We start from the raw sequence: 12500 nt of genomic DNA on the forward strand, positions 1-12500 counted from the left end.
CCCATCATTCGCTCCCAAACAAACTGAGAACACACAGGTTATAGTCCGTCAGTGTTAGAGAAACATCACTGGTTCATCACTGGCTTGATCTTCAATCTCAGGATCCATGTATCTGTGATCCTCTCCAGAATGGAAGGAGTCATCACATACAGAGCATCAACTAGTTCCTGAACAGTGTCCTTCACATGCTGATATCCAAGAGAGGGAGTTCCACAGTCACAAGATGGAGGAATAGAAAGCAGTATTCAATGTTTACTTCAGATTAGCTCCACGTCAGAAATGATCATGCTTGTCATATGTCTCTCTCCATAGAGGCTGAATCATCATGTTAATCACATAGCTATCATATGCCTCAAACAGTCCTGATGCTCTTCTAGGTAATCACACATCCTGTCATGTTCACAGCTACAGCTGGGATACCTTTGCTAGCATGTGGCTCTCATGGAGGAGGACATTCTGTGTTTTCCCACAGTCAGTATTAAAGCTTCTGTGTGTACAGCAGGTAGATCTCTCTCACCTGAGGGTTGGCAGCCTGGTCCATGATCTTCAGCAGCAGCGCCTGGTCCTGCTCCCTCACCTGATCTTTAGCGTCTCCTAAACGGTCCATGAGGCTCGGCAGAACTGCAGACAAATACACAGATTTGAAGACAATTAAGCATCGCATGTGCAAAAGTGGTGAGATGAGAGAAAGATAGATAGAGGGATAGATAGATAGATAGATAGATAGATAGATAGATAGATAGATAGATAGATAGATAGATAGATAGATAGATAGATAGATAGATAGATAGATAGATAGATAGATAGATAGATAGATAGATATATCACTCCTGTAATTTACCATCTGTGTATTGTATACATTTAATGAATAAATAATGTCTCAGGTGCAGCTCACCTGTGCCGACCTGCGTCCTGAACCTCTCCTGCAGTCTGCTGACCAGCGCCGACAGGATGTCCATCCCCAGCAGAACCACCTGGCACACAAACACCAACAACAATAAGAGAAACACCAACAACAATAAGAGAAACACCAATAACAATAAGAGAAATTACACAAACATGCTGATAAAATACATCCAAATCCAACATAGACAGCACAAGACGGTATATATGGTAATATCCACATTTACATTATATTTCATTTTTTGCTTAAATAATTGCATCTATTTATTTAATTGTTTTACTTTAACTTGTGTTTGTATAAACATTTATTATATTTTCTTTATGCCACATTTTAACCTAAGTTTGTTATATTTAATATAAAACATTTTATTCTATTTTATTTTATTAGTTATATTTTTTATTTTACACCTAAATGCATCACCTGTCTCAAATCCAAACTGAGTATTCAGATTCTGAAAGAAGACCAATGGATTTGAATGGGGACCTGCAAAGCATCATGGGTAATGATTCTAAACCAAGGTAATACGTTAAAAAACTACAAAATAATCAGAATTCACAGGTTTTTTGATACAACTTCAACATATAAGCATGTGATCTTTCATTCTATGAAGTAAAAACATTTCTTATCTTACACCATGAGTGAATGTGTTGTTGACATTTAGTAAGTAGCTTCGAATCATTGCCGTCTCAACTTTCCTTGTCCTGGGGTGGAACGGGAGGCTCAATGAACGTATAGTGAGAGCCTCCCTGCTTACACCATATCAACACTCTCGCATCACCCGGGCTTCACGCTCGGGCTGTGGTGCAATTTTTGGAACATCTCTAAATCATTTAGAGATACGAAGATGTATAGAAACATGTATTTGCTATGGCGCCCTCTGCTGGACACTGAGCGGTATTACATCAACAGCCTGTTAATAACCATACGTTTTCAAAAAGAGGGCACAACTTGTGTTCATAATTAGGATAAAAGTTGATTATAAAAAGTATTAATACTGGATGCTTTATGAATGGTCTTCCAGGGCGGAGGTGGACTGAGAGTCGTAGGGTCGCTTCATTTAAAAAGGGAAGGGAGTTAGATGTTGGCTCAACTATAGTTCCCTTTTAGACTGAGATTTGTGCATTAAAAGGAGGAATTAAACACGCATAATTTCTCCATAACAGTAAAATGCAACTTGACGCAACAACGACAACTTTTGGAGGCCATATTTCTGCAGAACGAGTACTTTTACTTTAAATACATTGTATTGATAATACTTCTGTACTTTTACCTATAGGTCAAGGATCTGAATTATTCTTCCACCATGCATACTACAAACCCACTACTCACACCGCACCATAACATACTACATTTCTCTGCAGGTAAATCAGTAATTAAAATTAGATTAATGTCAATTTCAGTCGCTCTTAGTGTAGCGATTGATCACAGACATTTAAAACGTCATTTAAAAAAGGAGAATACACGGTTTGGACAACGCCATTAAACTGCATTTATCAATAGCTGATAAATAACGCCTGTCTGCTCGCTGCCCTCGATCAATAACAAGACACACACACTCACACACTCACACACTGAAGGTTTTACTACCACACTGAAACTGGGCTAATGGTGCGGGTAAATTAAGCCGCTGACACCCTCGCCTGGGAGCCTCGGCCCCATTACACCACAGGAAGTGTGTGTGTGTGTGTGTGTAGTTCTCAGCTTAATATTTACTACAAAATGCATTAGATTTCTCCACATGGCACTATTTTAATTGATATACATGCTTGCTATGGGATACGACTTCTTATGTTTTTCATATTTTATCAACCTTTTAATCCATATTTGACATTAGCATGACGTCCCTAAGAGTTGCAGTTGGTACTTTATCTATCATTTCTCCAAGATAAGTGAAATAGGAAGTGATTTAATTTGGATAAAGTAAGATTAATAGCAAGTTAAAGTGATTACAGGTACATTGCACACCCTGCCTGACAGACATGCAGAATATATATCATATACAGGCTCCATAATATATATACAGGCTCCTGTGGAATACATATATTATTTACGGGCAGATTATTCTCTCAGCATAAAGGACTCCCTGAGGGCACTTTGTCCCTGAGGACACTTTGTCCCAAACACCGGCAGGAATCAACGCTTTAAGCCTTTAATATCCGTCCTGCACAACACCCCATTATCACATTGCATAATAAACCTTTAAAATGCAGCTTGTTATTAGTTTGATGTCTTATATCTCAAATGAAGTGAGGTTTTGTTGAGGCTGAACTGGAATTTCCTACATCAAAAAGTCACTTGAACGTCTCACAGTTATTTTAGTTGGTGGGGGCCCAACAGATACTGCTAGCCTGTTGTTGAAAGACAACTGATTGGTAATAAGCATTAGTGACAGGTTCATCAGCCAATCAGATGTTGATGTTCAATGACAGTGTCCTGAGCTAAACTTCTGTCATGAACTTCCTTCGTAGCATCGACTTTATTTACAAGTGACGGGTGAGCACGTTACTATTCGCCTCATTTTAGAGCGACGTCAGAGTGCACGATGACACAAGTTAATAATAGATTGTTTCATTGATCAATGTTGGGACACGTCGTCTGCTTTTAACCCTTATCCTAAGAACTGCTACAGGATTTGATTTGTAGATTTGATTTGGATCTGTATTTTTGAAAATTATGTAACTTTTTTAGTTTTTATCTTTTTTTAGCATATTGTTTATTATATTATAACTTAGTACTTTTTTTAACGCATGTAAGATATGCAACACTAAGCTGTCTGTGGCTCTTTCCTGCTGTAACGCTGCAATAAAGGTATTCTGATTCTGAAAAGGATTCTGATTATCTAGCTGACTGTTGTGATTGTTGACCAGCTGTTGTGATTGTTGAGACATTTTGGCATAATGTGCACATCATTTGATCATGTCTGCATTGGATGGAACAGAGACGTGTAAAGTGTGCTTTTCAATTGTTTGCTGACGGCCGTGTCTGAAGCCCCACGGTACGCCAATGCATACACCTGAACCCATGAGGCAGTAAACCCCTATCTTTCTGTACGTGGCCCTCGTGGACTCGGTCTGGACCCCTGCTCTACATATATCTTTCTCTACGTGGCCCTCGTGGACTCGGTCTGGACCCCTGCTCTACATATATCTTTCTCTACGTGGCCCTCGTGGACTCAGTCTGGACCCCTGCTCTACATATATCTTTCTCTACGTGGCCCTCGTGGACTCAGTCTGGACCCCAGCTCTACGTATATCTTTCTGTACGTGGCCCTCGTGGACTCAGTCTGGACCCCTGCTCTACGTATATCTTTCTGTACGTGGCCCTCGTGGACAGACTGGACCCCTGCTCTACGTATATCTTTCTGTACGTGGCCCTCGTGGACAGACTGGACCCCTGCTCTACATATATCTTTCTCTACGTGGCCCTCGTGGACTCAGTCTGGACCCCAGCTCTACGTATATCTTTCTCTACGTGGCCCTCGTGGACTCAGTCTGGACCCCAGCTCTACGTATATCTTTCTGTACGTGGCCCTCGTGGACAGTCTGGACCCCTGCTCTACGTATATCTTTCTGAACGTGGCCCTCGTGGACTCAGTCTGGACCCCTGCTCTACGTCACCTTGAAGTTGCTGGAGTTGACCCAGGAGCTGGCCACAGCGTCCACCACGCGGTCCACCAGGCTCTGGTCCTGCTCCAGGTCGGGGCTCCTCTGCTCCGACAGGATGACCTCTGTGACCTCGGGGCCGACCTTGACCCTGACCCCCAGGTCCTTCTGCAGCACCTGCTCCAGCAGAGCCTCCATCTGCACCTCCTCCGTCATCTCTCTGAGGAACAAACAATACAGCTTCATTAAAAAACCTCCAGACCGAGGGTCTCATGTCTGACCCCAGTCTGTCTGAGTGAGCTTTGGTGGAGCTCATTAGAAATCACATCAGGTGGGAATACGATGCGCTCTCTATTGACTCGTGTATTTTAGCAGGGGACTCTCACATTTTGCAGGTCCTGGATCAGCTGCAGATCTTCACTCTTCGCTCGTCATCCTCCTGCATTCAACAGGAAACAGGTGAAGAGTTTAACAGGTGACTTTAAAATAACTGAGACGTGTAGCTCAGCAGAAAGACAGTTTGACCCTGATTTATTAAACAACATGCTGTGTTTCTTTTAATTCATGTGTTTCACAGCATTTGTAAACTATAATACTGTTGGAGGACACATTTTTTATCATGGGTCTGCGCTTAAAAACATCTTATTGTTATGTAGTTTCTCTTGTGTATTTGATTTAGATGTAATCCTAGAGAGTAATCAGAGTATTCAGGGTTTTTTGGGGTAGTTTTTCTTATTTGTTCTCTTCTTTCCCTGCGTTTTAGTTAATGCACCACACACCCAGCTATCCGCCTGCTCTGTGTGAACCTACTCTGTGTATGATGCTCTGATTTTAATGTGAAAACCCCTCATGTAGGAGCTTTAGCTTCCTCTGCTAGCTCCCTGTTAGCCAGCCTCCAATGAAAACACAGAGTGTGATCAAAGTGATAGCCGCCGCCGCCATCATCAGAGAGCAGCACCGCCACAATGCAACCAATCAGCAGCCGCTCCTATCACTCATGAGTCATTGATCCAGAGAGCCACTCACCGGATGATCCCAGGAAAAGATCCGAAAAGGAGACGCTTCCTCCGGCCACAAAGTACCGTTACTCGCCGACAATAACTCACTTTCTTCTGGGCACTTTGGACCACTTTTACTCCTCCGCACGCGCTGGAAGAACCCCAAACATCCAGCGAGTGGTCACGCGGTATTCTTGGTGGTTTAAGAGGTTAAAAAGGCCCTTTATTTCCCTGATAAATCCCAGCATGTCGGTGGATAAACTGCAGTGAGTGACGCCGCAGAAAAGCGACCCCTGGCGGCAGCACTGCGCTACTGCACCCGCTGCAAAATACAATTTCTTCTTCTGTGCTTTTACTCACTAACTCTGGGTGTGCATAGCGCCCCCTGTGGTTGGAGGGCGTAGAGTCATGGTTTTATTTTAAATAAATACTTTATTTTCAACATCAGATGTAACACAGGTCCAGTTTAGTAACTCTTACATTAAAAGTAAACAATGTTATTGCCCCGGATATCTGTCTATTTCCTTGTAAATGTGAAATTTAAGAGAATAAATCATTAAAAATAACACATTTGAATAGACTTATTCACATATATGTTATAAGACTCTTTGTTGTCATTTCATGTCTTTTACAGGTCAAACTGTGTCTTACTCTCTTTAAGGTCATTTGTTTACTTTTGAAGTCACTATGTGTGTCTTTAAAGTACTTTAAGGTCCTTTTGTCTGTATAATATATCATTTTGAGGTCATCATGTGTCTTTTTTGGGGTTGTTTGCCATCTGTTCGTGGTTATTCAAGGTCTTTTTAAGTCCTTTGACGTACCTTTGTCATTTTTGTACTTTTTAAGTCACTATGTGTGTCTTTGATGTTGTTTAAGGTCCTTTTGTATGTATTATCTTTGAGAGGTCATAATAATACATGTTTAAGTCATATATATTTTTGGGGTTGTTTTCCATCTGTTTGTGGTCATTTTACGTCATTTTTAGTCATTTTATGTACCTAAGGGGTCATTTTGTGTCTCTTAATGGTCTCTTGTGTACTTTTTAAGTCACTATGTTTATATCTTTAATGTTGCTTAAGGTCCTTTTGTCTGCATAATATGTGTTTCTGAGGTCATCGTGAGTCTGTTTGGGGTCCTGTTGAGTGTCCTTGTGGCCCCTGAGTGCATCCTGGGTAATGCATGGGTGCTTCCCTGTCAGCTGCAGGTGCTTCTGCTGCTCTCTGAAACGTCTCACTCTCATTTCGGAAACGTCTCACTCTCCTCCCTGCAGCCGCGATGACAACAACGATCGTCCACTTCCTGGTGAACGGGAGGCCGGAGCGCGCCGAGTTCAGAGACGACTGCTCCGCCGCAGAGGTCAAAGGTGAGGCTGCTCTTAATGCAGATTGAAATGCATGTGATCTGTATTCAAACATGCATTGAAATCATCTGTTAGAGGAGAATGAGCATCGTGTAGCTGTGGCCTCGAGAGGGTCTGCGTGTGACAGCTCCTCTTCAGGTGAGGAACAGCTGAGAGAGACTGACAGTAGTTCCTTCTTTAGATCTTTTTATTTGGGTTTTCCTGCAACACCTACAATATTGCTTTAGAAATAGTTGAAGCCTAAACTTTGGAACACTCAAATCTAATCACCTTCAAAGTGTGAAATCCAGCTGACAGTATTTCTACCAGAGAGGAGTGTTTGACATCCTTTACTCAAGTAGAAGTACACACATCCTTTACTCAAGTAGAAGTACACACATCCTTTACTCAGGTAGAAGTACACACATCCTTTACTCAAGTAGAAGTACACACATCCTGTACTCAGGTAGAAGTACACACATCCTTTACTCAGGTAGAAGTACACACATCCTTTACTCAGGTAGAAGTACACACATCCTTTACTCAAGTAGAAGTACACACATCCTTTACTCAGGTAGAAGTACACACATCCTTTACTCAGGTAGAAGTACACACATCCTTTACTCAAGTAGAAGTACACATATCCTTTACTCAGGTAACTGACTTTGTTTCACCTTAGCTAGATAATTAAAAACGAGTTCTGGTGTGTGTGTGTGTGTGTGTGTGTGTGTGTGTGTGTGTGTGTGTGTGTGTGTGTGTGTGTGTGTGTGTGTGTGTGTGTGTGTGTGTGTGTGTGTGTGTGTGTGTGTGTGTGTGTGTGTGTGTGTGTGTGTGTGTGAGAGAGAGATTAGAAATGACTTGTCTGCAGGCTGAGTATATTTGTCTTGAGTCACTGCAGTGAACACATATCTCTGTTTAAAAATACTCTGGTAAAAGTAGAAGTACTGACTCTTCACTCAAGTAAAAGTAAAGAAGTATTTGTACTCCACACATCCTTTACTCAAGTAGAAGTACACACATTCTTTACTCAGGTAGAAGTACAGATATCTTTTACTGAGGTAGAAATACACACATCAAGTAGAAGTACACACATCCTTTAATCAAGTAGAAGTACACACGTCCTTTACTCAGTTGGAAGTACACACGTCCTTTTCTCAAGTAGAAGTACACACATCCTTTACTCAAGTAGAAGTACACACATCCTTTACTCAAGTAGAAGTACACACGTCCTTTACTCAGGTAGAAGTACACACGTCCTTTACTCAAGTAGAAGTACACACATCCTTTACTCAAGTAGAAGTACACACATCCTTTACTCAAGTAGAAGTACACACATCCTTTACTCAAGTAGAAGTACACACATCCTTTACTCAGGTAGAAGTACAGACATCCTTTACTCAAGTATAAGTACACACATCCTTTACTCAGGTAGAAGTACAGATACCCATAAGCATAGAACATATTCAGGTATTTATTAACACTAATTGTATTACTTAGTGTTGGGCAAGTTACTTTTAAAAATTAACTAGTAATAGTTACAGTTACTGCTCTCAAAAAAGTAAAGTTACTTTATTAGTTACTAAATTATAAAAGTAACTAGTAAGAAGTTACTTTAAAAAAAAATAAAAAATAAAAAATACACGTTTTTGTATTGTTCTGTGGCATAGTAAGAGAAAAGACAACTCCCCACATGTACATTAGTTAGGTGCTTCAGGAGATTGGCATTGCTGTTTTTCGATGTGGACAATGCTTTCTGTCCTGCACACAGTTGACATTTTACCGTAATATTTTTTGCGTCCTTTATCCCCACAAATTGAAAATAGTGGTTATATTTCCAAGTTGCAAATGCGCTGCTGCTCTCGCTGATACTTGCATCTGCCATTGTGTGTGTGTGTGTGCTGGTGGTGAGCGTTGCCGCGTGTGTGTGTGTGTGTGTGTGTGTGTGTGTGTGTGTGTGTGTGTGTGTGTGTGTGTGTGTGTGTGTGTGTGTGTGTGTGTGTGTGTGTTTTAGCATTAGCAAGTGTTCGTGTGTGTGTGTATTTTCCCCAAGGCAAGACCCGCCCAACTCTGTCTCTGATTGGCTTACCCTGAAACGTTACCCCGCGTTAACCAATCATCACTCCTCTCTGGTTACTTTCACTTTTCCATGGTGCTGTGAGAGGACATCGCTGTATTCGCCTGTAAATTACATCTGCAGGGAGATTCGGTTCAGTTCCATCACATAATGTAACGCAGTAACGCCCACATTTAAATCATAGTAACTATAACTGCGTTACTTAATGGGAATATGTAACTAGTAACGCTATTCGTTCCAACACTAGTATACAGTATGGTAGCGTGTATAACTTGATGATTACACCGTTGCAGTTCCTGACTGTGGCCACAAGAGGGCGCCAGAGCTCCATCTCTGAACAATAGACTGCTTTGATAACTGACTTTGTTTCACCTTAGCTAGATAATTAAAAACGAGCTCTGGTGTGTGTGTGTGTGTGTGTGTGTGTGTGTGTGTGTGTGTGTGTGTGTGTGTGTGTGTGTGTGTGTGTGTGTGTGTGTGTGTGTGTGTGTGTGTGTGTGTGTGTGTGTGTGTGTGTGTGTGTGTGTGTGTGTGTGTGTGTGTGTGTGTGTGTTTTAGCATTAGCAACTGTTCGTGTGTGTGTATATTTTCCCCAAGGCAAGACCCGCCCAACTATGTCTCTGATTGGCTTACCCTGAAATGTTACCCCGCGTTAACCAATCATCACTCCTCTCTGGTTACTTTCACTTTTCCATGGTGCTGTGAGAGGACATCGCTGTATTCGCCTGTAAGTTACATCTGCAGGGAGATTCGGTTCAGTTCCATCACATAATGTAACGCAGTAACGCACACATTTACATCACAGTAACTATAACTGCGTTACTTAATGAGAATAGGTAACTAGTAACGCTATTCGTTCCAACACTAGTATACAGTATGGTAGCGTGTATAACTTGATGATTACACCGTTGCAGTTCCTGACTGTGGCCACAAGAGGGCGCCAGAGCTCCATCTCTGAACAATAGACTGCTTTGATAACTGACTTTGTTTCACCTTAGCTAGATAATTAAAAACGAGCTCTGGTGTGTGTGTGTGTGTGTGTGTGTGTGTGTGTGTGTGTGTGTGTGTGTGTGTGTGTGTGTGTGTGTGTGTGTGTGTGTGTGTGTGTGTGTGTGTGTGTGTGTGTGTGTGTGTGTGTGTGTGTGTGTGTGTGTTTTAGCATTAGCAAGTGTTCGTGTGTGTGTATATTTTCCCCAAGGCAAGACCCGCCCAACTATGTCTCTGATTGGCTTACCCTGAAATGTTACCCCGCGTTAACCAATCATCACTCCTCTCTGGTTACTTTCACTTTTCCATGGTGCTGTGAGAGGACATCGCTGTATTCGCCTGTAAGTTACATCTGCAGGGAGATTCGGTTCAGTTCCATCACATAATGTAACGCAGTAACGCACATATTTAAATCACAGTAACTATAACTGCGTTACTTAATGGTAATAGGTAACTAGTAACGCTATTAGTTCCAACACTAGTATACAGTATTGTAGCGTGTATAACTTGATGATTACACCGTTGCAGTTCCTGACTGTGGCCACAAGAGGGCGCCAGAGCTCCATCTCTGAACAATAGACTGCTTTGATAACTGACTTTGTTTCACCTTAGCTAGATAATTAAAAACGAGGTCTGGTGTGTGTGTGTGTGTGTGTGTGTGTGTGTGTGTGTGTGTGTGTGTGTGTGTGTGTGTGTGTGTGTGTGTGTGTGTGTGTGTGTGTGTGTGTGTGTGTGTGTGTGTGTGTGTGTGTGTGTGTGTGTGTGTGTGTGTGTGTGTGTGTGTGTGTGTGTGTGTGTGTGTGTGTGTGTGTGTGTGTGTGTGTGTGTGTGTGAGAGATTAGAAATGACTTGTCTGCAGGCTGAGTATATTTGTCTTGAGTCACTGCAGTGAACACAGATCTCTGTTTAAAAATACTCTGGTAAAAGTAGAAGTACTGACTCTTCACTCAAGTAAAAGTAAAGAAGTATTTGTACTCCACACATCCTTTACTCAAGTAGAAGTACACACATTCTTTACTCAGGTAGAAGTACAGACATCTTTTACTCAGGTAGAAATACACACATCAAGTAGAAGTACACACATCCTTTAATAAAGTAGAAGTACACACGTCCTTTACTCAGTTGGAAATACACACGTCCTTTACTCAAGTAGAAGTACACACATCCTTTACTCAAGTAGAAGTACACACGTCCTTTACTCAGGTAGAAGTACACACGTCCTTTACTCAAGTAGAAGTACACACATCCTTTACTCAAGTAGAAGTACACACATCCTTTACTCAAGTAGAAGTACACACATCCTTTACTCAGGTAGAAGTAAAGATACCCATAAGCATAGAACATATTCAGGTATTTATTAACACTAATTGTATTACTTAGTGTTGGGCAAGTTACTTTTAAAAATTAACTAGTAATAGTTACAGTTACTGCTCTCCCAAAAGTAAAGTTACTTTATTAGTTACTAAATTATAAAAGTAACTAGTAAGAAGTTACTTTATTTTAAAAACAATAACAATAAAAATACACGTTTTTGTATTGTTCTGTGGCACAGTAAGGGAAAAGACAACTCCCTACATGTACATTAGTTAGGTGCTTCAGGAGATTGGCATTGCTGTTTTTCGATGTGACAATGCTTTCTGTCCTGCACACAGTTGACATTTTACCGTAATATTTGTTGCGTCCTTTATCCCCACAAATTGAAAATAGTGGTTATATTTCCAAGTTGCAAATGCGCTGCTGCTCTCGCTGATACTTGCATCTGCCATTGTGTGTGTGTGTGTGTGCTGGTGGTGAGCTTTGCCGCGTGTGTTTGTGTGTGTGTGTGTGTGTGTGTGTGTGTGTGTGTGCGTGCGTGCGTGCGTGTGTGTGTGTGTGTGTGTGTGTGTGTGTGTGTGTGTGTGTGTGTGTGTGTGTGTGTGTGTGTGTGTGTGTGTGTGTGTGTGTGTGTGTGTGTGTGTGTGTTTTAGCATTAGCAAGTGTTCGTGTGTGTGTGTATTTTCCCCAAGGCAAGACCCGCCCAACTCTGTCTCTGATTGGCTTACCCTGAAATGTTACCCCGCGTTAACCAATCATCACTCCTCTCTGGTTACTTTCACTTTTCCATGGTGCTGTGAGAGGACATCGCTGTATTCGCCTGTAAGTTACATCTGCAGGGAGATTCGGTTCAGCTCCATCACATAATGTAACGCAGTAACGCACATATTTACATCACAGTAACTGTAACTGCGTTTCTTAATGGGAATAGGTAACTAGTAACGCTATTAGTTCCAACACTAGTATACAGTATGGTAGCGTGTATAACTTGATGATTACACCGTTGCAGTTCCTGACTGTGGCCACAAGAGGGCGCCAGAGCTCCATCTCTGAACAATAGACTGCTTTGATAACTGACTTTGTTTCACCTTAGCTAGATAATTAAAAACGAGGTCTGTGTGTGTGTGTGTGTGTGTGTGTGTGTGTGTGTGTGTGTGTGTGTGTGTGTGTGTGTGTGTGTGTGTGTGTGTGTGTGTGTGTGTGTGTGTGTGTGTGTGTGTGTGTGTGTGTGTGTGTGTGTGTGTGTGTGTGTGTTTTAGCATTAGCAAGTGTTCGTGTGTGT

General features: G+C 41.7%; 2 protein-coding genes across 11 annotated transcripts in view; one reads left to right on the forward strand and one right to left on the reverse strand.

The window, feature by feature from the left end:
* The window catches only part of LOC307031882 (CLIP-associating protein 1-like), a 47411-nt gene extending 41516 nt beyond the window's left edge, over window positions 1-5895 (reverse strand). For 5 of the 10 annotated variants that reach the window (XM_079669436.1, XM_079669433.1, XM_079669432.1 and 2 more), the window contains exons 1-6: window positions 5533-5894; window positions 4893-4945; window positions 4522-4726; window positions 896-974; window positions 518-621; window positions 1-23 (exon numbers count right to left, since the gene is read on the reverse strand). The exon at window positions 1-23 is cut by the window's left edge and continues 69 nt beyond it. In XM_079669436.1, coding sequence (XP_079525562.1) covers window positions 1-23; window positions 518-621; window positions 896-974; window positions 4522-4722 — 407 coding nt within the window. In that variant the 5' untranslated portion in view covers window positions 4723-4726; window positions 4893-4945; window positions 5533-5894. Of the gene's footprint in view, window positions 24-517; window positions 622-895; window positions 975-4521; window positions 4727-4892; window positions 4946-5532 lie in introns of all 10 variants that reach the window. The other 5 variants (XM_079669428.1, XM_079669434.1, XM_079669431.1 and 2 more) reach the window with 3 other exon arrangements.
* Window positions 5896-6647: 752 nt separating this feature from the next.
* The window catches only part of LOC307031885 (high affinity cGMP-specific 3',5'-cyclic phosphodiesterase 9A-like), a 25206-nt gene continuing 19353 nt past the window's right edge, over window positions 6648-12500 (forward strand). The window contains exon 1 of the mRNA XM_079669446.1: window positions 6648-6867. Within this exon, the coding sequence (XP_079525572.1) occupies window positions 6780-6867 (88 nt within the window). The 5' untranslated portion in view covers window positions 6648-6779. The remainder of the gene's footprint in view (window positions 6868-12500) is intronic.

Source organism: Notothenia rossii (assembly GCF_949606895.1).
Source record: "Notothenia rossii genome assembly, chromosome: 3".
Classification (NCBI taxonomy): domain Eukaryota; kingdom Metazoa; phylum Chordata; class Actinopteri; order Perciformes; family Nototheniidae; genus Notothenia; species Notothenia rossii.